Genomic DNA, 26203 nt, shown 5'->3' on the forward strand with positions numbered 1-26203 from the left:
TGGCTGCTCCTCCGGGCTGAGCAGAGTGGTTGGACAGGGAGTTGGGTAGGGCTGCTGGGTTGCAGAAGGAGGGGAGGGGACCGGTGCGAGGGAGTGGTCCCAGCAGCCACGGAGCCCACCCACCGCTTCTCATAAAGAGCTCCAAAGACATGCAACAGGAGGAATCAGCCATACTATACTTCAGCAAAGTTTACAAAACTTTTTTGAGGACTGTCCCACTCAGTAAGAGGTCCTGTTACTCTGCTGATACTCAGTTTTGTTCTGTGGAGCCTTAACAGGACTAAATGAGCACAAAATTCCCTTTAACTCTTTTGAAAATGTTTCAATGTTTGGCCTGGGAGGATGCATTTCTTTTCTTTTTTCTTTGCTTTCTTTGTTTTTGTTTGTTTTATTTTTGAAAAGCACAGCGTCATACCTGTAAAAATGGAAAGTAGCCTAAATTTTAAAATTTGGAATTAATAATAAGTAATAAAATCATAAAAAATGAAAATATACATTACACTGCAGTAAGATGTCAAAGTAATAAAAAAAAAGTAAGTAAAGTAAGTAAAAGTAAGTAAAGACAATGTAAAATTTAAAGTAAAAGTAAAAGCAGTGTAAGTATGTAAAGTTAAAAAGTAGCTCATTTAAAATGTACTGACAATAAGTTTGTCAGCCCTATGTGGACAATAACAAAGCTCAGATTAGATTAATTTAATTGGAAAATCTGTAGATGAAAGTAAAAATAAAATGAAATAAATAAAATGTACAAACAACAATATTCAGAATCAGAAATACTCTATTGATCCCCGAGGAGGAACTGGGTTAAGTTATGCCTCCAGGCCTCTCTGGTGACTGTCTGTTGACTGAAAACAGCTGCACACTAGGCCAAGTTATGACTGTCCTGTTTCTGGTGCATATGGAAAGCCTGCAGAAATAGTTTTTGCAATAGATGTGAATACATACTTTAAAAATAATTAAAAAAAAAAAAAAATTACAAATACACAATATCCAAAGCTACACATTTACCCACAAAATGTCACAGTCAGCTGCTGTTTTTTTTTTTTTTTTTGATAATGTTTTGGGGGCAACTGGAGCAAAGACCAATAACTGACAGGATATTCTGTGGCCAGTGTGATATATTATCAGACTCAAAATTACCAGCTTAAAGGGAGCATTAGTCCCATATGCTCTGCTACTGTGATCTTTTTAAATTTCTGCAGATATTTGGAGATCTTTTCTATCCATTATAATGATGAAAAAGAAAAAAACTGCAAGGTAACATTTGGACTCACTGGGGTTGTTGTATGGCAACTCACATACCTTGAACTAATGTTCCTGCAAAGGTAGCACTCTTAATTTCCTGGCCCCAAAAAAAGGCATCAGGGACACTGCAGTAAAAATCCAATATATTGTTTGAATTGTTTTTTCATGCCTTTTTCCTATCAAGTTAATATCCATTATTTAAAGCACATTTATTTCAATTTTGAGTGTTTTTTCCTTCCCATCTCAGAAAAGACTACAGCAAACAGAGTATACAGAAGCATAATTAAAGTACAACGATAAACCCAAATGCATAAAATCATATAATTTATATAATTGTCAGAGGAGGTGGAAGAGGAGGCTGTAATACCATGCAACGTGTTATTACAGCACTTACATTACTGCACATAAACTGACAGACACTTGTCATTAACAGAAGGACTCAGGAGTAGGTCCTTTACTTCACATAGTTATGGTTTAAAATGTATCAACAACAAAAGGCAAACTCTGCATCTGTATTTCAGATTTTTCTACACTGAAGTTTGAGTGTAGAATTAAGAGATTGCCGTTGTCTATACAAACCCTAACGCAGGGCTGAGTCAAACAAAGACAACTTGGGTGTTTCCTACAGTATTTCACTTCCAGATATTACAAAAAAAACAAAAAAAAAACAAGTTTGGGTTTCTAAACCATGTGCCATTTTTGTGTTTAGAAAATGCAAAACAGTGTAAATCACTGGATCATTTGATGTGAATGTTAAGTTTGTGCGTGTGTTTTAATGTGTTGGAGAAACATGAGAAGTGATGACACAAGTCAGTGAGACAGAGTCATGCGGGCTGCTGTCTTAGACAAGCTCAGCCTGGGATTACCAGTAATATGGGATCAGCAAATGGAGCCTTACAGGTTTAAGGATGGAAATGTCTGAGTTCAGTCATTTAAACATGACTTATGAGATGACTGATTTAGAATATACATATATATGTGCGTGTGTGCATGTCTTTGTAACCTTGTGCACATTGTGAAAGGGGATGTGCACGTCTGAGTGCATGTTAGTGGCTAACATAGTTCAATTTATGGCTTGTCCTTGAAACACCCCTCTTCCTCCTTGTTCACATGTCACACCCATGCTCAGCGAGGTGAAATAGCAAACAACAGACGAGGAGCCGAGCAAACACAGAGGAAGCTGCTGCGTGGCTTTGTGAGGAGAAGCTAAAAGGGAGTGGCACACACGCACAGTCACACGCGCACACTTGCATGTTACCACATTACACCACCGTGAGTCAAGAGATTTCTGATTTTGTTTTCTTTCAGAAACAGGGCGCAGCCCTGCCACAAAATAGAGGACCCACTGTGAGTGTGTGTGCGTGTGTCTTTGTCTCTGATTGTGTGTGTAGCTGTGCACATGGCAAGATAAAAGTAAAGGAGTTATGTATAAGATAAGCAAGAGCCTTAAAGGACTCAGTGTGAGGCAGAGTATCACATTACTCTTTGGACAGTAACAGTGTTTTAGTTAAACAATGCTTAAACACAATAAAAGGGTTAGTTATAAAGTGAGTATCACTCATTGTTTAAAACTATGCTGAGAATTGAGGCTGGATTGGATTACATCATTTTACTGACTCCAGAGATAATGATGATTGTCCATACATTGCCTTTGTAAACTGTAGTAACATTAGCCTCTTTTTAAAGTAACCTCCTGCTGCCTGCCTGTCTGCAGGTTTCACCGCCGGAGCTCCAGAGTGGTGTTGTTTCATCACCAAATACATGTGACCCTCACAATCCTCACTCAAAGTGTCCTGCTCCTGCATCTGTTTACTTTGCTTCATGGCTGTTTGCCACAGGTGTGGCTGTTGTTACCTTTGAAGAACAGTTTCAGCTTCAAGCAATCCCTGCCACCAGATGACTGTCATGTCTTGTGCATGTGTGCACAACAAGATGCCATTCAGTCTTTAGAGTGCTTTGCAACCTTTGTTTTTTTTTTTTTTCATATAGCAATACAGGAAGGAACACCATGTTGTTCCCCTGTTTCACTGTTTTACTGTATTTACCCCTTCTCAGGAACTCCTTCCCAGGCCCTCACATCCCCATTAAACATCTCAGTACCACTTTACAGTAAGAAGTGTTTATGAGGGGTTTATAAATAGGTTATTCATTGGGTTGTAAACACTTTATAAACTATTAATAAACAATTATAAATAAGTTATAACACAGTTTTCATCCATCTATGAAGGCTCACTATTTGGCAAGCTGAAGCTACCGCTGCACTGCATCTCTTCTGTCAAATCTCAGATCTTGCTAGTGGCTTAGTTTACTTTATCTTGACCCTCTACCAGTCAGCCATCCTCACTATCTGCATCAGTGTAAGAAAACTGTGTTATAACCTGTTTATCATTGTTTATTAATGATTTATAAAGTGTTTACAACCTACTTAATAAGCTAAACCATTCATGAACCCTTGTATGAGGGTAGGCTTATTGTAAAATGCTACCAACAGCTAGATTTGGTACTTCACAAATCCAACAGTCAGTCCTATCAACTAACAACAACAACAACTAACAGAGTGCTGCTTTGCATATTATTAATACCAGCTCCGTCAGTTGCTGTCAATGTATGCAGAGCTTTCCCACACCAGGGTTTTATTTTCCAAAAGACCACCTCAAAATGACTGCTTCTTGGTGGTTCTGTGTACACAGACAACAATTTGACAATTTAAAGGGTAACTAAGTGATTCACTGAAAACATTTTTTTTTTATGGCACAATTTTTTTTGACTGGCACAGATGATACTTCCTCTTTCTGTGAACAGAGCTCTGGTTATCAACCAGTGTGTCAGCAGGGGCTATTTTCATATCCACAGTTCGGTGCATTTTTAATGAGGGCAAGGTTTAGAGTTATATTTAAGCAGTTTAAAGGCATGGACCTTTTTTCATGGAATAAACGTACAAATATGTAATATTAATGATCAGAGATTACTTTTTAGGGTGTTAATAAATGGCTGGAGGGGGACTTTAATGATGCATTTTATTGCTTCTTAATGTCTCTTATTAAAACCAAAGACAGTCACAGGTTAAGAGTTAAGAGAAGCTGATGAGTTAGAGAAGGACAAAGATGTCCCTACTATTTTGTACATTCAGCGTGTGCTCTCACAATGTGCCTATCACTGCTCTGTGGAAAGTCACTGTAGTTCAATACAAGGATATGTGGGAATGGGTGTGTTTCCTGGTGCTAGGTGTGTCAGCCAGTGTGAACCAGCACAAATACCTTGGCCTGGACTCACGGTGAGTCACGGCCCATGACTACAATGCAAACAGAGCAGCCCAGACTGCAGAGCAGAAGAAAATCAGAGGATTAGATGGGGACAGATAGTTGAATGTGTTAGTGGGCGTGTGCTTGTGTGTGTGCGCATTTGTGTGCATGTGCTTGTTTGCGTCTATGTGTATGATTAATGTCTCCCACAGGATAAAGGCAGTCACATGGCAACGGCCTGAGAGATACTGCAGATTGTGATCAGATTAGACCAAAGTGACACCCCACCTGGAACAAATGGCCATTTAAATACTAGCAGTTTCTTTGACCGTTTGTGCGGCTCTGCCCATAGGTGTGAGTGCCAGATGTGGGGGTGTTGCACTCTTATGCAATTGTGTAACACAGGTTTGGTCAGTCACAGAGGACTCGATTTTCTGATTTCAAACAAGAGCAACTTTCAAGATGTTTTAAAAGGCGAGTAAAGGTTAGGATGGGATCAACAAGACGTACGTTCCTTTATTAGACTTTTAAAATGTCACAATTAGCAACTGAAATGCTTTGCCATTCAGACAGTAGTGTGCTTGGCAAATGGCCTGCCTCTGTGAGTCATCGAAATCATTTACTAGAGCATGAGACATAATAGAAGGGTTTCATTGCAAAACACCATTTATCCTTTTTAGAATGTCACTTGATAGTTGCTGCTTTTTTTTTTTAACTGACATGATCACTTCCTCTAAAGTATTGCTATTTTGCTAGTAAAGTAAATCACAATAATTTTAGTAGTATTCAATGGTGACATTTATTCTCGTGCTTTTCTTCAGGGCAGATTTCACAGTTTTCACAATTTTTGCCACAATTTTCAAATGGTGTTGCAATATCAAGTACTTCAGTGAGTGATTTGTTTATTTATTTATTTATCATCTCTGTTGCGGAATTATTAGTAAGGAGTGAACTATGCTGTGACTTAGTCAATGCTCAAAGCATCTTGCTTTCCCTGAAACTGGGCTTGTTTTTGCTGTTTCTGTGGTTGCTTGCAAATGTCAATACATTTAAAATGGTTGTGTTTGGGAGTCCACTTTGCATCTGGAGTGAGCTGCTGAAATGCTGCCCTCCTGCAAAACAGACACTGTGTGCAAATAAAACTGTAAGATCTTTGTTTTTTTTTGTTTTTTTAATACAAAGATTGTTTATTGTCGTCATTGAGTCAAGTGCTTCATCACCCAGTGCTGAAGATAAACATTGTCAGAGACAGTGCCAGAGTCCAAAAATGTCCAAGAATGTCCGCTATGGACTCATCTAAATTTCTCCCTGAATGAAAGCACTATTGTTGAAGATCATCACAAAGGCTGGAGAACACAAACAGCACTAAGACGGGGCTATTGTGTGCTCCTTAGAAAAAAGAGTTTGTCATAATCATCAGAGAGGTGGATTTTAAACCTGAATCACTCTCCAGAAATTGTACATCAGCTTTTCAGATTATTGTGATTTCTCAGTTGCTGAACTCCAAATTACCGCGGCTGTGAAGGAGTGGAAACTCCAGGAGCGATGCCGATGCACACGGAACCTAACAGTGAGGTTCTTTTCCTCCAGAACCCACTCTGCCTCTTATCACCACTGTCAGGCGAAACCTCATTATCTCCGAAATGTCAGCTTTTCAGAGGCTGAGAGAAACAGACTGGTATTTAGAGCTTGGCCATTGTGGATTTTTCAGTTTAGCAAATGAGTTTGGAAAGGAAAACACTGCAGGATTTTTTTTTATAACCCATCCAGAATCATTAAGAAAATCAGCAAAATTGGATTTACAAAGGTTTCATCTGACAGCAACAATATCAAGAATAACAAATATCTTGCACCACGGGATTACAGTTAAGGCAGTAATGGTTTAGAGTTAAAATACTTTTTTCAGTCTAATAGTCAGTGCAGATGACTCTAATAAGCTTTGTGAGAATTGATAGATATTATAATTTTTAAGGAAAAAAGTAGCGCATAATGATGGTGATGATAAACAACTGGATTTGTTAAGAGCTGCAAATGAAAGACTCATAATTTTCAGTCTCTGTTCATAATTTTCTCTATTTATAAAAAATCATCACTGTAGTTTACATCTTAGAATTTTTTGGTTTACAACCAAAATCTCTTTGGCTTTGCGTTTTGCTTGAGACTGCTGTGCACTTTGTTCTTCCGATATTTATGGTTTAAATCACTGTGATTCTTTAAAACTTTAACATTTTTGTCTGTTGTCAGCATTAAATTACTTTGGTGGTAACTTCGTAAGAGGGAAGAGAGCGAAAAAAAAAAAAATCAGATGCTGCCATTTACTTAAAAGAAACCCATTTTAAAATATTAGTGGAAAATAACAACCAGTTTTATGCTTTTTCTTCTTTCCTTTATTTGCCCAAACTGAGGCCTGAGGGGCTTTGAGGAGCCCAGAAAAATAAAATCATTTCCCTTGTTTTGTAAATATGAAAGCTAAGGAATGGCATCATCCTTGTGATGAGATTTTTTTTAATCTAATCAGTGCTTTTAACTGGATTACCTTTATCTTCTTGGTAATGTGATTCAACTATGGAGCTTAGATAAAACCTTAGCAATAACTCTCCCATTCACAATGTCAACAATCCACCGATTATGTCATTTATATATAAAGCCATATATTATATCATATTGTGTAATGCATATCTGTAACTTGGTTATTAAATGCAGTACATGTGGCAGGCTTGGCATGTTGCCATATATTTGATTTCAAGTTTGACAAACTGCTGCTACTGTTGGAGTCGGCAGACCACGAGTAAAGACTTTTCAAAGAAAAGTGGAGTCAAAGTAACCATAAACCAACCGAGATGAGTGTCCATGGATATAAAAGATTACAATGACAAAGAAATCACAGTCAGCTAATGACAGTGTTCAATACTCAAGATACAATATCTTGCAACACACAGATCACCACCCTTCATATTTGCCATCACCATAGTAACTTATCATTGGTAAGCTTTTTGGAATTCCCCACACAGCGCACACCCGCATACACACACACAAACACACACACATACGCACACAGATGATTCAGAAAGGCAGGCTGCTCCTTTGGTAGAGAGAAGAATGTAAGGGAAAAAGGGGAATGAGAGACAGATTGAATTGTGGTTTCCACTGCGAGTTGTGAGTCACGAACACGAGGGAGGGACAGAGAGAGAAAAAAAAGAAAAAGAAAAAAGGACTATTCTGGGATGGCTGCCATGGCAACATAATAAGCAAAGGGGGCAGGTTCTCGCTGGCTTGTCACCATAGCAATGCCCTATGTGTGTATAGATAAATATCACATGCCACAAAGCAGTTTGTAATATAGTAACAAACTATCCTGCGCAACTTTTTACACACAACTTTTGATCCCTCTCTAGCAGGAGCTTTCCTGTCTTTTTTGATACCGGCTTAATGAGTGTAAACTCCAGACTCATCTGAAGACAGACCAGGGGAGTAGCCCCTTTGACAGGTTCAGTCTTGCAGCTGCTATACTGTGCAGTCAGGGTAATTAAGCAAACTTAAGACTTTGCTTCAGGTGCAGTACAGTCGCCCCACCTCTAATTTCAACATCTCACCCAGAGAGGTGCAATAGTGTCTTTGTTCTGCCACATTCATGAACAAACGTGTTAACTGCATATCTGATTAGCCTGCTACCGCATAGTGTGTCATCAACACATGAAACTGTACATATGAGATTTCTCAGTTGGGCCTGCCCACAGCTGACTGTTCACTGATTTGAGCTATTGATCCAGAGGAGAGATAAGGGGTTTTGCAACAGTTTCTCCTCCCTTTAGCCCACCTCTCATCTAATCTGCCTCAACACAAGCAGAAATCTTCCCAAGCTCCACATTCCAGTCATAGCTGTAAGTGTTCCAACAGTCCAACCCTTTCAGGATGGAAACCAAAAGCAAGTCAACACACGAAACAGCTATCAATCCTTCGTAATGTGTGGTTAGGGTACCTAGCTGCTGAGAGAGATCCACCAGGTTTAACCGCCTCTGACGTAACTGAACGTTACAAGGAGTCACCCACTTCCATGCCTGAAATGAGTTAAGACAGGCATCAGTTTATTAACTGTGCTTTTTTCAGCTGGTATATCCGCAAGGTTAACAGAGAGAGAAAATTGTTACAAGACAGGCATCAGTTGAAAGAAAATTAATTATGGAAGTAATACAACTTATTGTAACCTGCAGGCAGTTGGAAAATAGGTTCAGTGAACACACCCAAATAACAAACAGGTTGCAGGATTATTGCAGGTGAAAATTTCTAACCTAATTCTTGTTTACTGCTGATGAAACAAATAGATGCAATGTTTATCTCACTGAAATTAAATTGTCTTCTGTCAAACAACTTTTTAAAGAAAAAACAAGTCTCTTGACTCATCAGTCAATGTATCAGTCAATTTATCCATTTATACAAAACTTGATAACTTTAACTCCTAAGTGGTCCACCAACAGACAGATAGCCCAAGAGAGAGTGAATAATCAAATCCTTTTACTGAACTCTAAAAGATTAGTTTCATCCTATTCTGTATTTTCCATAACACTGGTCAATATTTCTTCACTTGGTAGTCATGGTAGTGTGTATTGTAGTTTTGCCTTAGTTTGACAACATCACTTCCCAATGCCCCACCTCCAGATTCTGGTAATATGAGCCAGCAGCAGCTCTGGGGTTTCATGTCCAAAAGTGCAGGGGCTGTCTGTTTTCCCTCTGCTGTACCTCTACTCTCTCTTCTCCCTTGTCTCACGCACTTCTTCCTCCGCCCTCACACTGGCGAGCTCTGTTGCAAGGCAACACGAGCCAGGCAAGCAATAACTAATAAATAATCAGTGCTCTAAACACTGAGTCTCTCATTGCGAGCTAAAGAAGGTTACCCTGAGGCATTGTTGTGTGGCTGCGCCTGCCCGGATCCTGCACCAGACCAGCTCGTCTTTCCCTGCCCTCTGCAGCTATTTCCCCTCAGCACGCTCACCTTTGACCTCCCTCATTCCATTCCAGTGCTGAATTACTATGCTGCGTTTTAGTGCCGTGGAGAAATGCATAGCCCACACCCCTTTAAGTGTACATATGGGGAGAAACGCCCCACACCCCAGAAAAGATAGTAAGAGGCGTTACGATCCAAAGGTTACATTCTTGTTTAAGACCCACAAATACACTTGGCTCTGCATGGACGTGCATTTCAGCTTTTGCACAAACATAAAACCACTCTTAAAATTGTGGCTCACTGAGTATTTACTGCCTTTGATTAAATTGTGGCTTCATATTCACGTGACTGTACCTTAAAGACAAAGAGCCGACCCCTCTGGGGTGAAGTTGGCCTTTAGTGCTGAGTAAGGATCCGGCTCCCTGCCCCCCATTCCAAGTCTAAACATTAGTGTGTGTATGTGAGCGGGGTTGTAAACCTGTCCCCAGACCAGCGTCTAGAGGAGACTTCATAAAACTCGGAGGGTGGGACTATGTGGTGGCCGAGTGTTGTTACTATCAGCCTAAAGCCATCCCTCTAACCGAATAACAATACTGACACACTCTTGTATTGGCCGTTAAGCCCAGACAGCCGAGCAGAGCCATAAACATGTCAGAAGTGGGGGAAAACTCCTATTTAAGGACTCAGTGACCACAGCTACATCCTAAAAAAAATGGGCACGACCTACTGTGTAATTATAACTCACTCTGTCTAGAATCGGCGCAGCCTGATATAGACCAACCTCCATATTGATAGAAATTTATTGAGGCTCATCCAAAGTTATATTTCTTTGGTGTTACTTCTTCACCTCCCTGTCCCGAGCCCTCCAGTGCCTCACTCCTTTCCAGATGTGTGTCTTACACCACCAGATGCTCAGCACATGCATACCACGCTTAAAGCTCCTACAGGGGGCTGACAGCCACACAGGGACCCAGTGTAGTGAAACAATGCAGCCTCTCTCTGTGTTCCTCCCTCACCGGCCGCTCCTCGCTCCAACTGCTTTTAAGAAAAATCCCCCCGTTGCGCTTACACACACACACACACACACACACACACACACACAAAAACATCCAGAGAGTGAGAGAGGAAGAGAGAGGAAAGGGAGAGAGGAAGGAAAAAGTAATAGTGAGTGTGGGGCCAAGAACGAAATAAAGACCTGGGGGAGAAAGGTTGGCAGTGCTGGGAGAGAAAATGTTGCTGTTGGCGTGGGACTGTGTATTGTTCTTGTGGCTTGCTTTAATTTAGGTTTTTAACTCTGAAGTTACTACACAAACCGAAGGCAGGATTGTGTTAAACTCACTGGTATCGACTGCTGGAGGGCTTTTAACCTCGTGTGTGCTTGCTCTGTTCAGATTAATGTCATGCAACTTTTTGATTGCATGATGACGGGGTGGGGGGGCGGGCGGGGGGGGGGGGGGGGGGGGGGGGGGGGGCTTTCATAACACCGCTCCTTCAGCAACCGAAGGGTTAGCTATCAGCAGTGTTGTAACTGCTGAGTTGATGTGGGTGAAGCTGCAGCTATTTGCTCAAGTTACAGCCCTCTTCCACCACGATCCACAGGATGGGTGAGTCATGTGTTCAAGGACTCTGGCGCTTCACTGTTGTGGGAACATTTCCATTTTCTGATTTTCATGAGACCACAGAACAAACTAAAATGGCCGCCCCGACTCAACATTATGGTGGAAGAATGGTTGTGCCAAAATTTTCTCAAAATCACGTGTAGTGTAGTGCACTTGGAAAAAATGACACATCTGACTCACCCTTGGATGAAATTCCTTTCTTGTGCATCTTTCAACTGTGTGTGCAAATGCTTGAGAGAGAGAGAGAGAGGGAGAGAGAGGGAGAGAGAGGGAGAGAGAGGAAGGCAAAGATCCACCATGGAACTTAAATAAATCTTTAAAATATACCAAATAAAACATTTATTGATTTACTGATTAAACTGTGGTTGACTACACGTGGTGGTATTGTCTTATCCTTTTCTGGACATATCAAGCCTGACATCCAGACATGCTTAAATTCATCATAATTCATAATAACGGACGGGCCAGGTGCCTTATGTACACAGCAGTTATATACAGTGCACAGTCAGGTACTGAACAAAGGAATCGGGCATGGCGGAAATAAATGAATAAGCCTGTCTGGCAGGTGTGAGTTCAAAAACAGAAGTGCAATTTCTCTTATGACTGGGTGTGTCCCCACTAAATCCTTATATTCTCACTCTTCACGGTCCACCTTAAAATGTGCCACGCAAAGACAACAGCCATTCGCCTCAGGGACATTTCCCTCAAACAAATCCTTCATACAAAAGAAGGAAATCATCACAGAATTTTTTTTCATCCTTACTCATGAAGACTGAGCAGCTCAGCACATTCACAGATGTGGTGACCCCCCTCTAACTATCCAAACTGTTGTCTACTTAGCTTTAGTGTTAGTGAGCTCTGCTGCACAGCAAGTCGTTTCCCAAACACGGCATGTCAGAGTTTGAACGAGGTGTGGTCAAACCACATAAAAGATTTATTCTTACAAAAGGGCTTGTCAGCGCTTGATGATTATTCATCCCCAAATATTTGCCAACTTATTAACGTATTCAAAGAATTTGATACCGAAGGTGAAAAGGTAGAACTACTGTTCTCTTGCTAAAATTTCAGCAAGGAAATACAACAGAGCAGAAACATAACAACATAAACTAAAAACTAAGATCTCTTTGAGTGAAAGTAAGTTAGCTCTTCAACATGTACACAGTAAGTTACTTTTTAGAAAAGAGAACATTGTTTCATGTGATCTGTACTACACATGATGGGAGGACAGACTTCAAATTAGATTACGTTAATTGGAAAAATAGAAATTACAAAATTTTGTTGACAAAGTAATGCCAGATTACTGCTCTCGTCTTCACTGATTGTGGATGTTTCCAGTTGGCCAGTTTGTGATGTTTATTCTATGTAATGGTTTTAAAATGTAGCAAAATATCACTACTAACACTACTTCATCACTTCATCACAGATGTGCTTCAAATTACCGACTTTAAAAATACTCAGAAGACACAAAGAACACATTTACTGGAACTGGGGCAAATGTAATTAGTCATTTCCATCCTTATCTTAAAAATATCAGTTTGCAGGTAAATCTGATGAACATTAAATTAATTTTGAAGATGTTTTTTGTCTACAAAAAAAAACAAACATTTAATTTAGCATCAGTGCTCTTAAGGCTCACTATTTCTTCAAGTCTGTTTCAGAGCACTAATATTCTGATATATAAGCTTGCAAATGTGTTGAATGTGGTTTGTTGGAGGTGTTGCCAAAATAAAGATTTAAAATATTAAAGCAATAACCTGCAAGCAAAATATGACTAATTTGTGTGTAAGAGTGCTGGTATTTTTGAGTTTGATCAGAAGTTTTGTTTTCCAAATTGAGCTTACTAACACTGCTGCTTACTAATTTATTAACTGCCCATTGGAGAATATATTAGTACCAACTTGACTATCACAATTCATTACAGTAAACTACTCACTTTCTATTCAAAACTAGAAATTTTATGGAAATGACTCCTAGCCTGATGCATGCAAACTTTCACTTTTAGTGGCATGTTCAGCCTGTTCTTTAAGACCCAGCAGGCTTCCCCTACATGTACAGATACATGTAATACAACATAAAGTAAAAACTAAGATCTCGTTTGTCTACTTTTCATTTGACTTGGAGTTAAAAAACCCGCAGAGCTGAACCTAGTAATTTTCTTTTTCCTCTACTCAGCACAAGCCTTGAGGTCTTCTAAAATAAGGACTTTGATGCCCTCTGCAGGCATAAGCAAATATTACATCACTGAACCCTCTTCCAGATATACCAAGAGCCCTGTGTTGCTGACATTTGGCAGTTGCTTACATTTTCACAGATTAACGACTAGAAGACTACACCATTATCCAACTCAGGATCTGTGATGTTCAAGATTTATATTTATATTTCATATATCTAGAAGTGGGATGCAAAGGACCTGTTGAAAACACATTAAAATGGGCTGATAGCCTACAGAGAAAAATAAGGTTGAGTCACATCTGTTTGGGTTATGTTTATTGTTCACAGCACACCACATTAGGCTATTATGTACTCACCATTAACTTTCCATTTACCATTACTGTATTTGCTTTTTCTGGGTCCAGCTGACTGATAAGAACAGGACATGGAGTGGGTATGCAGATGGGACAATTCAAAACAGTAAACCCTTCAACACATTAAACTGAAGTCATACAGCACACAAACCAAATCCCAGTGATGGCATTGTGGAAAATGTTTTATTTCTCAACTCAAAAAAGAAAAACACTTGGGGGGGCCATAGTGACAAAATCCACTCTTGACCTGAAACACTGTCATTCCAAGTCATTCTTGCAGTTAAGTAAAGTACATGGTGGCTGAAAGTCTGTAGTTTAGGTGCTGATGGATAGCAGAGGCGCAGAGTGCTTTTTTGTTCAGACTGTCCCACTGTCCTCTCACTTGAAGATCTTGCCCTGGTTGAAGGGTTTGCCCACATGCTTGAACTCTCCCTCCCAGGAGAAGTACTCCTTCACCATGGTCTTGCACTCCTCGCTGTTTGGGTCCATCTTCCGCCAGTCGTATGACTCATAGTCGATCTGCCAGTCTTCACTCAGCTAGGGAGGTAAAAAAAAAAAAACGTATTAGCTGCGTGAGAATCAGCTTTAAGCTAATTAAGCTCCATCTATGACACCTCCAATTGTAACATGACAATTTACCCATTAAAAACAAAATCAAAATCAAACCCTATTGCTTTAGGCTGTATCAAGCAGGCATGGCTCATCAACTACATTTGTCCACAAGGGCCAAAATCCTTCTAAGTAATACTGCAGGGCCAGACTTTCAAACACGTAAATTTATTAAGACCTAACTGGCCTATTATCGCCCAATGGCTTCACTTTCTTACAAAACTGTTATTTTAATTAGTCTCTCAGTGTGAACAAACTCCTGAAAAAACATAGGAAATTAATAATAACTAGATACTTAACTAGGAAATGCTCTCAGTAGAGCGCAGACCTCCGCCAAGAAGGCAGTTCACTGAGGAGTGATGGTTCAACTTTGTAATTCCGGAAAGGAAATTGCAGAATACAATCCTGATTGGCCAGAATTATTCATCAACTTTCATCGGTTTTGACGCTATTATACAGTGTCCTCATTGGTGGAAGCGTCCCCCTGCTTGCACGAAGACATGGCACAAGCCACATTCCATTCATAAAAGACAGGAACTGGTTTCAGCCTCATCTGTCCTGGACTGCTGCTATTCAGTGACAACCAGCCAATCAGACGCAGCTTTGTTAGTGAGGTAGGCTTGACTCCTGCATCAGGTTATGTAGGTTGTTTGCTGGTAACTATGCTGACACGAATGTCTTTAGAACCCACGGGTTGAAAGCACATATTTGGGGACAAGTCTTTCCTAATAAAATTGTTTCCATTGATTGTTTTTGGTGTTGCTTCAATATAGCAAGGAAAAAAAATTACTAGATATCGTAAATACGAGAATGCATTTTTCCCCCTCACATTTTCTGACTTCATTAATATTCTGTGAGGCTTTGGCGGGCCAGATGTGGCCCACAGGGCACCAGTTAGCAATCACTGAAGTAAGGAACACTTTGTGTATCATTGACCATAGAGATATAATTTGAAAAACATGACCTGACATTCATTACCAATTTTATTAGTGACATTTTCAATTCAATATTGAGTGTGGTTGTGGCTCATCTGAACTTGGCTCAGTTAGACCTTAGGTTGCCCTCACATGAACCCAGGCGAGGGAAGATGACAGGGCTTTAGAAATTTGTGCGCAAAGGCATAATTAGTTCAGGACATCTCATGAAGTGTGTCTGCTCTTGCAGAGACTTACAGTAAAAGCCAGGTCCTGGCCTCTGAAGATCCAGATCCCAGAGATGCAGCTGTCGTTGTTAGTGCCAAACAGGATGACGCTAGCAAAGGCATTCTTTCGGAGCTTGTCCAGACGCTGGAACATGCCTGTAAAGAGCAAGAGAGAGTTTAAAACCACCATGAAATTAACTTGCATGACTTTAACCAGAATCCTTAGTGGTGACCTCATGTTGCCCTAGCAGGCATAAATAAAAAAAATTATTAAAAACACAACTTTTTGAATGTGGCCTGTCCAACTATCCCATCAAATAAAACCATTTTCCTCCCTAACTGATTTTCAATTAGCCTACCCTTGAATGATCCCTACCCACCATCCTCTTTTCATAGAAAATACATAAAACCTCAAAACAAAGAGCGCCATTTCATTATGTTTGAGACAGTGTGATTTAAACTACTACCGAAAACACAAAGACGCATTACAAACGCTAACAGCAGTTTTAGTTTAGTTTCATTTAAAGTTGTAAGAAAAGCCTTACTACCACAGACTAATCAGCAAGGTCGTTCTTAACCATTATCTCCATCTTAATTTTCCATTAAATTTAGAACGCCTCTCACTCAGTGTTTGAGGAAGATATTTCCATTTAACTGCTTTCAACTAGTGAATGACTGAACTTGCATGAGCAGCCATGCCCAGCTTTTTCATTAGACTGTCTGTGAAAAGGTTTGATAATAAATTGAACATCACGCAAGATTCCTATTGATCACTTGTCACTTTGTCACTTCTCATGACAAAAGGTTAGGTCACTGGCAAGCCAATGCCAGCGAAACACTGCAACCATGTTTAATTTTAACAATCCAACTTATAAAGTTATTGCTTTCATACTGTCACTCAGGAGATTGAACCAGATAAGATGAAAAATCCGCTAAGGAACTGGTTAACTGATATTTTAAAAATAAATAAATAAATAAAAAATACATTAGTCAGCCCACATGAAATAAAAACCTGGTGCCCATGGTAGTTAACGTAAGACCATTTAAGAATGAATACATCTGACTAATACAAAAATATTTTGAATATGTAAAACCACAAAATGTGAAATTACAGGTTCTCACCTGTGATGAGGTTGCAGCTCATGAAGGTTGCAGCAAGCTCGTTGGAGTATTTGTACTGGCTGTACCAGATGGAGTAGCCCTCGGTATCAAAGTGCTCCCAGAAGTGGGGTATGGCTACAGTCAGAGTGTCCTCGTTGGAGTACTTCCTTTTGAACTCGTCCATGACAAATGTGCTAGAACAAGGGGAGACACGATATCACAACAGGCATGTGCTGGGAGGCTTATGTAGAGCAGAGAATGACGTGGAATTACCCAGAATAGTGCTCAACATTCAGCTACAAAAAGGCTACCTTGATGGCTGAGCTCTACTTTAATTCTCATTTTGGCTAATTTCCTCACAATACTAACTCACGTTGCTTGCTGTTAGCTGTCAGCCACCATAAACATCAAGGTCTACAAGACCACACCACGAGTTTGAAAATCAGTTTTGGTCAACAAGGGCCCTCTTTGAAGTGCTTCAGCCAATTTGAACCGACTCTTTCAAAATAATTGACCACCCTGAAGTCAACTGTACTGCTTGAGGCTAGGTGTTGTGTAATATGTACCCATAGCATGAACCAGCCTTTTTCTCACTAAAACAGAGATGGCTGGGATGAATATGGACTCTAGTCTCTCTTCCCCTGTCAGATTAAGACTCAATGCCATGACTGGACACCGCCTTGCCCAATGACAGGGGACTGTCCTCCACATTCCCACATATCACGGGGAGGTGGAAGATTTGCTGGGTAAGGCCTGGGCCCTGGCTTCCAAAAGAGTTCAATATCCAAGAAAAAGGACAAGGACAAGAAACACCCTTGGGTTACACAGGCCATTCATGGTCATGTCCTTTTACCTCTTTGGCAGGTGTGCGAAGGGGTCCTTGGCCTTAGGCTCAGCGGCCAAAGCAGCCTCACACTCGTCCATCTCCTCAGCGGCAGGGGCAGCAGCAGGCTTCTTCTCTTCCTTCTTCTTTTCCTTCTTCTCCTGGGGCTTGGCTGCTTCTTTTCCTCCCTTCTCTTTCTTCTGAGGAGTCTCTTTCTTGGGCTGCATCTCTGCAAATTTCTTAGCTGAAGGAACAAGGGAAAAAAAGACATGCTTTCTGTCAAGATTTTGTTCACCTATGTTCAAAGGAACCTTGGAAATCAACCACAATCAGTAACTGAAAAATTTTCAACAACTGCAGCCAGAAAAAAAACAAACAAACAAAAAAAAAACTACATTTAAAGCCACAGCTGCAGTTTTATACTTTTTATATCTAACACTAAAGTTTTACAATCATGAAGAAATTAATTTTTGGTTAGTCAATAAAATGAAGTTTTAACTTGGGCCCTGTCTCCACCTGGTATTGAAATGTGTCGGTGATACAATCACAAGCTGACAGCTCTCAGTCCATTTGTTTACAACTGGCATTAAAACATGTCTCACCTGCCCACTTGTGATCGGATCTGACTTTCCTGCTCAATATGCAAATAAACACCTATCATTTACATTTATTTTTTATAAGCTGTGAGAGAAAGAGTGTGAGAGAGACTGCGTAAGTGGAGAGATATTGTCACATGAACAGTAAAACAGACGGTTACACCGTAGAATGAAATTCTTACTTTGCTAGGACTACTTTCACACAAAAAGTGGAAAAAAAGCATTTAACAGGTAGTAGGCATTCAATTAAAAAGGGGACATCCTTGCACACTCCAGTCTCATTTTAATGTGCTGTCAATTACTTAAGCCATATTTTACATTTTTACTAAATTACAGGCTTGACCCAGAAATGTGCAGGTGGGTGGGGACTGTCATATCTGACAGTGGTAGATAAGGTTTTATATATATATATATATATATATATATATATATATATATATATATATATATATATATATATACATATATAAAAATATATATACATATATAAAAATATATATACATATATATAAGGATATTGAAACAAGGGCACAGTCACACTGTCACCTGCAATATTTCTGTGGTATCTCTCACATTTGAGGTTAGAAAGAATGTTTAATCGTGCTGGGGCATAAACTTCAAGAAAGATGGCCGCCTCCAAATTTTATATGGAAGAAAACCCTGTATATTGTCAAAACATATTTAAGACTCCAATTTGCATTTGATCATCTGCTCAGCTGAACTGTCTGCTGGCGGAGCAGACAGTTCAGCTGAGCAGGGCAGAGTCAGGAAGGACATTCTGTCTATAGGAAAAGTGATGGCCTGGCCACTGTGAGAAGTGTTTGGCTGGACCAGACCTTAAGACAGAGAATGTCAAGTGAGTCGGCGGTCCTTCAGTGCATCCTGGGACACGTCTGTTTACACCTCTAATGCAATGAGACAAAAACGTTTCAGGCCATCTCCGAATGTGGCCTGGGCAATCGGCTCTCAAGACCCATGGGTGCCGTTTACACCTGTAGCTAAGGTGTCAGGCTTGTGATCAGATCATGCAGGATCGATAATGATGATACCATGTGGAAACAGGGTCTTAGTGTTCTGCCACACGTATTTGGATGTTCTACCTTAATCTTTAACGTACATTGTTTTTTGAGCTGAGTATGCAAGCACAAGGCTCTCCTGGTTGATGCGCATATCTATCTCCTCTCCAACTAGACATTGTGAATTGTGAATTTCCTGCGGGATGAATAAAGTATCTACCTACCTACCTTGTGTCTTGAATTCCATTAGTTATGTCCCTTTGCTACAAAAGCACAAGGGTTTTTTCACAAAATTTCATCAGTCCTGGCTTTAAGCCCTAATAAATACACATGAAATATTGCACAATTGTTCCATATCATGATGGCAGAACTTTGTAATGTGTATTTTTAATTTGTGCTTCAGATGATACACTCCATTAACCAGCACTGTGGTGAGCAAGTGCCATTCCTTGTTTATCTCCTTGCTAAAAAACTCACCATCAAACTGGGCCATCTTTTCACACAGCCTGACCTCCCCAAGGACAGCCTTGAACTGGGGCTGGTTGACGCAGGTGACAAACCAGCGGGTCACATTGGGATATGGCTGACGGAAAGAAGGCTCAAGGACCTTCAGAAGGAAACAAGCGTTAGGATCTTAAAATAAAGTAAAAAGGGACTAGACAGTTCTATCCAACTCCGGTCTCCTCATTTAATTATAGTTAGACAGATCTAGTTTTGCACTAAGAAGGTTATGTCAAACTGCTGGTCACGCTGTTGACACGTGGCACTCTCTCTCAGAAAGCATGTTTGTTAAACCACACTTGATAAGACTTGTTAGCACAGGCATGTTTGTTGAATTGTGATCTTTGCTGTGTCTATGTCAAACCTGTTTGTAGAGCCAGAGCATGGAGCAGACCACACTGATGTCAGCCAGGCTGACCCTCTCTCCCACCAGGAAGGTGCGGGTGTTCAGGTGCTGGTTCAGTACTGCCAGAACCTTCTTCACTTCCTCCTTGGCCTGCTCTGTGGCCTGGAAAGACATACATACACAAGAAAAACTACAATGGATTACACAACACATAAACTATAATATGAAAATCAATGCCCCAGTCATGCCAAAGCATAATAACTGGGCGTTGCACTCAGCAGAACTTTGAAAGCCCAGCTGAAACTGGCACCTGCTGTCCAACCAATCATTAAAGAAAACACTGAGCTACCCACCTGCTTGTTGAACTGCATGATTCCCAGAGTGGGGAAGACCCAAGCACTGGCAGGAGGGATGATCTCTGCATCAGCAAAGCTCACCCACTGCAGCACTTGTGCTGCGGCCTGGGGAGTGGCACCTCGCAGGGCATCATTGCTCACTGGGATATCCAGATAAAAAAAAAAAAAATATCATTAAATAGGCAAGCCTTCAAAGCTGGCGGGGCTCACTTGTCAATTTAGCGTTTCTACAGACTATGGGCGTAGCATAACTGCTGTATTTTTGTTGTGAGAAAACTACTTAGTAGCCAGTTTACTTCGATCTTATCTGTGCTATCACAGCATGGAATCAATAAAAAAAAACTTGACGCTGCCATCTAGCATTTCGGCAGCGCACATGCAGACCCAGCAACGCCAAACTAACACTCACGCTGTAGACAACTAAATAGCTATGGCAATACGGCAATGCAGAAACAGAAATCAACCTTAACAAACAATGAACTTCCTGACCCATGGAAATTTTGACAGATTACAACAACAAAATGAAGATGGACAAAGTACTGGTAGAATGGCTTTTTCCAAAGAGTGAAAAATACTGTAAGCACCTGACAGCAGCTCTAAGTGCACATAAGCCATCTATACATGACAGACATGATTAAGTCCCCACTGGGCAACTGCTGTGTTTTGCTACACAGGAACTACAGCAAACAAAGGGTTACATCAGGGGTCACCCATCATGTGCCATGGAGGGCCGAGAGGCTGCAGGTTTTCATTCCAACCAAGACCTCCACCAGATGACTTCACTGATCACCTCACCTTGTATCAGAAAGGAGGAGCTAATCAGTGAAATCACCTGGTGGAGGACTTGGTTGGAATGAAAACCTGCAGCCTCTCGGCCCTCCATGGCACATGATTGGTGACCCCTGGGTTACATCATACATAAACTGAAGTACTCGCAAAACACTGACCCAGTGGTGTTGACTTATTTGTTAAAGACCTTGGTTGACACGAATATACAGATCCCCTTTTTGAAAGACCATTCAATAAACACTACATTCAGGAACTTAGCTAATTCATTCATTATAGAAGTTAGGCAGAGAGACTTACAGTAGTGAGCAATGGCGTTACTCTCAAACAGACAGAAACCGTCATCTCCTTGGTAGGCAGGTACCTGCAGGGGAAGCAGTGGCGGTGTAAACGCACATGACTGCATATACACTCGCAGTTGATGATCACAGGTACTTCACAGTTACATGGGCACTCAAACCAGTTAAGGACTCACACCGTTTGAATTCTTCCACTAGAGTAAACATAACTGCTTTTTTACTTGACTTATTAACTGCGGTAACTGGTCAAGGGTTGTAATGAAATAACCCCCCCTCCCGCCCCCAAAATACAAATGAAACTGGTGCAATTAACATAATCCCCTTCAACAGCTTGGATATCATTTACACTGACCTTGCCCAGAGGGAAGTTGTTGAGGAAGGCAGGAGCACGGTTCGTCTGCCCGAAGGTGAAGGCAGGGGGGTTGCTGGCCACCTTAAGGCGAGCACCGCTGTACTGGGCTGCAATCTGAGCCTTGAAGGCTCGCCAGTTATCTGGGTACGTGTACAGAGTCTACACAGAGAAGGGAAATGACACTGGAGTTATTGAACAATATGAGCAGATTCAGTTCAGCTGAGAGTTGATCACGTCTCAACTGTGTGGCTGAAGAGGAACAATCTCAGTGTGTAACTCAGGTGCATGCACACAAACAAAAGGTTTTCATTAAATCAACTATTACATGGTTGTCAAACTAGAGCTGAGTCACAAAACAAGCACTGTAGGGTAAACTGGACTTTCAGAGGAGGAGTGTTCCTGATGGCGATGACAGACATCCCAAAGCCTAGCCCCTCTGTCCATTTAAACTGCCTGGGGGACGGATATGAACTTGCAGCTGGTGGGTAACCTGAGACAGCTGATGAAACGTTTCTACCTCAGCCAACAGCAACTCTAATAACCCACTACTGATAATGACAAAATTCTTATTCATGCGCTAGATAACATGCTAACTAGCCACCATTACCGGCAAAAAAAAAAGAAAAAAAAAACGCTCGTTAGTTTTCATTTGCTATACTTCAGTCATTTGACATCGCTTAAATGAACGTTTCTATGGACATGGATGTGACCATATAATATACATGCCCCTAAAGCGACAACATATCCACATGTTAAACTAGCGCTTTCCCCAGCCGAGGTAACGTGGCACACAGCGCGGCCAGGCAGGGCGTCATTCAGCTCGCCCGAGTGCTACGTCAGGATAGCTGGAGCTAGGTAAACCGCTGAATGAAAAATTCACCAAATACACCTCACAACAACTCCCTACGAGACGGAGAAGGTCGTTCATAAGCAGAGGAATTTAATCAGAGTGCGGATGGGGCTGATTGCCGGCGGATTACATCTGAAAGTAGCAGGGAAAGCCTCATGACTGCCCAGCTCTCCATCTTACTCACCCCTGCCGCCATCTTCAGAGAGAGAGAAAGGAAGAACGAGGGCGCGCTCTACTGACGTATTTACGACCAGGCGCCGCGCGCGCCACTGGACTTCCGCGTCCACGTTAACTTCACCAATAACAATCCGTTAACTGCCAAATATGCCGTTTTACGACCTTTAAGTACACCCCATCTTTATTATTTTTATTATAATAATAATTATTATTACCATTATTATTATCATCATCATCATCATTGTTACTATTGTTGTCGTTATCTTTGTCATTATTATTGTTATTATTACAGCTATAATTATCATAGCTAAAAGTTCAGATGCGCATATTTACACATAAACATATAAGAGGTAAAGACTGATATAATGAGTCATAAAGACATAAGAACAAATACAATATTTTATTATAGTCCAGGTACAAAAACAAAGCATATGTGATCAGAATGCCAATTATGAATTCTAGTGTCACAACTTGCAGATGTCAATGTACAACCATTTTATAACTATATCAGAGGAATAGCAAATCCAATAAAAACATACAAACTTAAGATATACAGCATAATGAAAATAACAGCTACAGGGCTTCAAGATCTGTAACCACTACTGCCATAAAAAAATACTCATTTTAACAAAAGTAATGGCCAGGTCTTTACATAAAATCATCCAGTATGAAATGTGCTCTCTCTGGAGGAAATCAGCTCACAAGACCTGGGAAGAAAGCACATACATTAGGTTTAGGAGCACTAGCAAATCACAGAACATACAACATTTAATAACTACTCTGACACAATACTGGTGTAAAAATGTGATGGTTAGCAGCTTAAAGGACCCCAGTAAAACTACAAATCAGGATTTTCACCATGTCCACTGTGGTTCACAGTCAATCCATGGCATGAAACACCTGACTCTAGCATCCATATGATACTCATATGATACTCCAGTACTCACCCAAGTAATCGTCCATAAGAGATCCAATGGCAAACTGAAAAAGGAAAAGAAAAGCTTGTTTTTAACCCGGTAGATGAGCTGAAAACCACTGCAGGCCAACATATTAACTTACATTAATTTCTCAGCATCACTGACCGTGATGTCCTCTTTCATGTCAACCACATAAACACTGCTCTATGTGGAGACAGTGCTGAATAAAAACATAATAAATACATTAAAAATAAATAAAATAAATAAAGTACACTTACAATGTCATTCTTATCCACTCTTGTGCCGACAATCTTTAGCCGGATCTCGTCATCTTGCTGGATTACAATGTCCTTGAAAAAGAGAAATAGAACATCCTTAAATGAGAGATTTGGCTGGTGTGCATTGCCGACAGCAGTAGAGGGGCTGGGTGAGGTTTAGAATGAGGTACTATAATGTACAATTTCCTGAAGGATACCTGATTCAACACAAAATGAAATGTAACTTCCTAACATTTTACATGAGCTTCTTCCTCAGTCTGGACAGGTAGGGATCAATGTGTGCAGCAGGATGCTTTGCATTGTGGGACAAATATTTAAAAAATTTAATTACATCAAATTTTATGGTAGACACATTTACATATCCCATCTATAGCTGTAAGATTATTGTCAAATGCCATGGAAGTAAATTGTGTAGTGAATAGGGCATATATCTACATAACATGGTATAGAAAACTGAGTTTTATAAATAGCAGTTTCAGTAAAATTAAGTGTCTTACCTCATCAACTGTCTTATAGCACGGAGGATTGGAGTTGGGGTCAAACTCCATTTCTGAGGGAATGGACTGCAAAAAAAAAAAAATATATATATAAAAGAAAGCTGCACTTAGATACAGATAACAGTATGAAACCTCTGCACAGCATACAGAACTCACACAAGCCAATACAAGACGTTCAAGTGACTCACATGGCGAGAGATGAAACAAGACATGGGGCCGATTTCAGTGAACAGTCCAACCTGCAATAAACACAGGGAAAAAAAACACATCATTTAGACCGGCAATGTCTAAGGAGGACAAATCCCATCATCAGCAATAGTATGATACAATAAAGATGCAAGATACCAAGTCCTTTTTCTGAACACTAGTTCAATGCTGCCTCTTAATACCAGTGTCACCCCTTAATAGAAACCGAGGGCTTTTTTCTATTTACCTTTGTATGACTCTCCTAGGATTCTCAGGCCAGCAACTCCAACCACAAAGAAAATGCACTAGCTTTACATTTATTGTAATGAAGTACTCTGCATTCCTCAGACTTGATGAATATTTCCCATAACTGTTACACTACATTATTCAGTTCTATTAAATCCCGTTTCAATGGAGAGACTGTTTTTTTTTTTTTTTTTTTGGCCCTCTCTGATGGATCTCTCAAGTTTTAAACGGTGGCACAACACTATCTCACTCACTTTGTTAACCTGAGTGACCACAGCATCCACCACTTCCCCCTTAAATGGTCGGAACACAATGGCCTTGTACTTGACCGGGTACAGGACGAAGCCTCTGCCAGGCTGAATTACACCCGCTCCGATGTTGTCGATGGTGGTGACTGCAATGACAAAACCGTACCTGGAAGAAAAGGATAAAGGCTGTAAATAAACAAAATAACAGCTCACTTCCATCACACTTAACGACTAATGCAAGATCAAGGACTAGGACTGGAAATTAACATCAATCACAAGCCAAATACTACTAAACTCTACCACTGCTACGTTATCAACCATAATCTGGAGGAACTAATCCGTTCTAAAAGTGTAATTGTCCTGGTAAAATAATTAATGGGTTACAGATTTTTTGGTTGTAACAGCTTCCTTCACCATTTGACAAGAAATTAGTCTGTTCCCAGTGGCATTTTAACACCATCGTGCACTAAATATGAAAAAAAAAAAAAAAAAAAACATAAAAAAAAAACACACACACCACCAAGTTGATATATTTCAGCCAACCTATAGCCTCCAGAATGAACCAGAATGAAAGTCAATAAGAGAATCTATGATCTCATGGCCAACAAAAGTCTCTCAGTCACTCACTTTCCAGTGCAGGTACCCTCCACTTCTGTGAACAGCTTCTGTTTGACGGTGTTCAGGAGGTTGGGGCCGAAATACCGCGGGTGGAGTAAGATTTCATGCTCCAAAGAAATCTGTGGACGCAGAAAACACAAAACAGCGCTTCCAACAGTCTGGCTTTCATTCTTAAAATAAATCGTAAATAACCACTGTTAATGTGATTTGTTCTGTGCTGTTGCAGTGGATCTGATGTTCTGTTTCAGTGAACCTGACAGTGTGGTCTAACAAGACTTTAAACAACAACAAAAGCGACAAAAGTCATGTGTTTCGCTTCTTTCCACACCAATCAGTTTAGTTTATGTTAGCTAGCTATGCTAACAGAGTCGCTAACATGCTCCTCTGGCAACAACGCACAAAACATTCACACAACGTCGCCACGGACAGCAATTAATCCACTTACATGGTAAAACATCTCGGTTAGTTGCAACGCCCAGTCTTTAATCGATTCGTATTCCTATTCGGCTCAATTAAACCAATAATCTTTGAAAGAATGGACGAAATCCGTCGCTCCTTCACAACAAAATCCCTTCCGGTGTGGCGACCAACCCCGTCGGCCCACAGAGGGAGTGGGACCCCCTGCTGGTGAGGAGGAGAAGTGCAAGAGGGCGTGTCGAGAGAGTGGGAGTGACTCAATACTTTACG

The 26203-nt window shown here is 40.6% G+C and overlaps 2 protein-coding genes across 2 annotated transcripts; both read right to left on the reverse strand.

Moving 5' to 3' along the window:
• Window positions 1–13737: 13737 nt before the first annotated feature.
• On the reverse strand, window positions 13738–22660 carry eef1g (eukaryotic translation elongation factor 1 gamma). Its single transcript, XM_030062047.1, has 10 exons — window positions 22534–22660; window positions 21500–21658; window positions 21149–21212; window positions 20060–20202; window positions 19725–19868; window positions 19337–19466; window positions 17278–17491; window positions 16446–16618; window positions 15355–15479; window positions 13738–14110 (listed from the first exon to the last, which is right to left on the reverse strand). The coding sequence occupies exons 1-10, from the start codon at window positions 22543–22545 to the stop codon at window positions 13952–13954; spliced, it is 1323 nt and encodes a 440-aa protein (XP_029917907.1). The 5' UTR covers window positions 22546–22660; the 3' UTR covers window positions 13738–13951.
• Window positions 22661–22911: 251 nt separating this feature from the next.
• On the reverse strand, window positions 22912–26128 carry polr2g (RNA polymerase II subunit G). The gene is made up of 8 exons (XM_030061294.1): window positions 25962–26128; window positions 25526–25635; window positions 24905–25064; window positions 24407–24457; window positions 24219–24284; window positions 23722–23793; window positions 23474–23507; window positions 22912–23233 (listed from the first exon to the last, which is right to left on the reverse strand). The coding sequence occupies exons 1-8, from the start codon at window positions 25971–25973 to the stop codon at window positions 23220–23222; spliced, it is 519 nt and encodes a 172-aa protein (XP_029917154.1). The 5' UTR covers window positions 25974–26128; the 3' UTR covers window positions 22912–23219.
• Window positions 26129–26203: the final 75 nt, after the last annotated feature.

The sequence above is a fragment of the Myripristis murdjan genome, chromosome 10 (assembly GCF_902150065.1).
Source record: "Myripristis murdjan chromosome 10, fMyrMur1.1, whole genome shotgun sequence".
In the NCBI taxonomy this organism is placed as follows: domain Eukaryota; kingdom Metazoa; phylum Chordata; class Actinopteri; order Holocentriformes; family Holocentridae; genus Myripristis; species Myripristis murdjan.

Excerpts from the sequence above, each read along its gene's own strand:
- eef1g (XM_030062047.1), bottom strand. Across the intron at positions 20,203-21,148 it reads TAACGCCATTGCTCACTACT|TGAGCAATGATGCCCTGCGA; the intron begins GTAAGTCTCTCT and ends TGGATATCCCAG. Across the intron at positions 19,467-19,724 it reads TGCTCTGGCTCTACAAACAG|GTCCTTGAGCCTTCTTTCCG; the intron begins GTTTGACATAGA and ends TTCCTTCTGAAG.
- polr2g (XM_030061294.1), bottom strand. Across the intron at positions 25,065-25,525 it reads GAGGGTACCTGCACTGGAAA|GTACGGTTTTGTCATTGCAG; the intron begins GTGAGTGACTGA and ends CTTTTCTTCCAG. Across the intron at positions 23,794-24,218 it reads GCTATAAGACAGTTGATGAG|GACATTGTAATCCAGCAAGA; the intron begins GTAAGACACTTA and ends CTCTTTTTCAAG.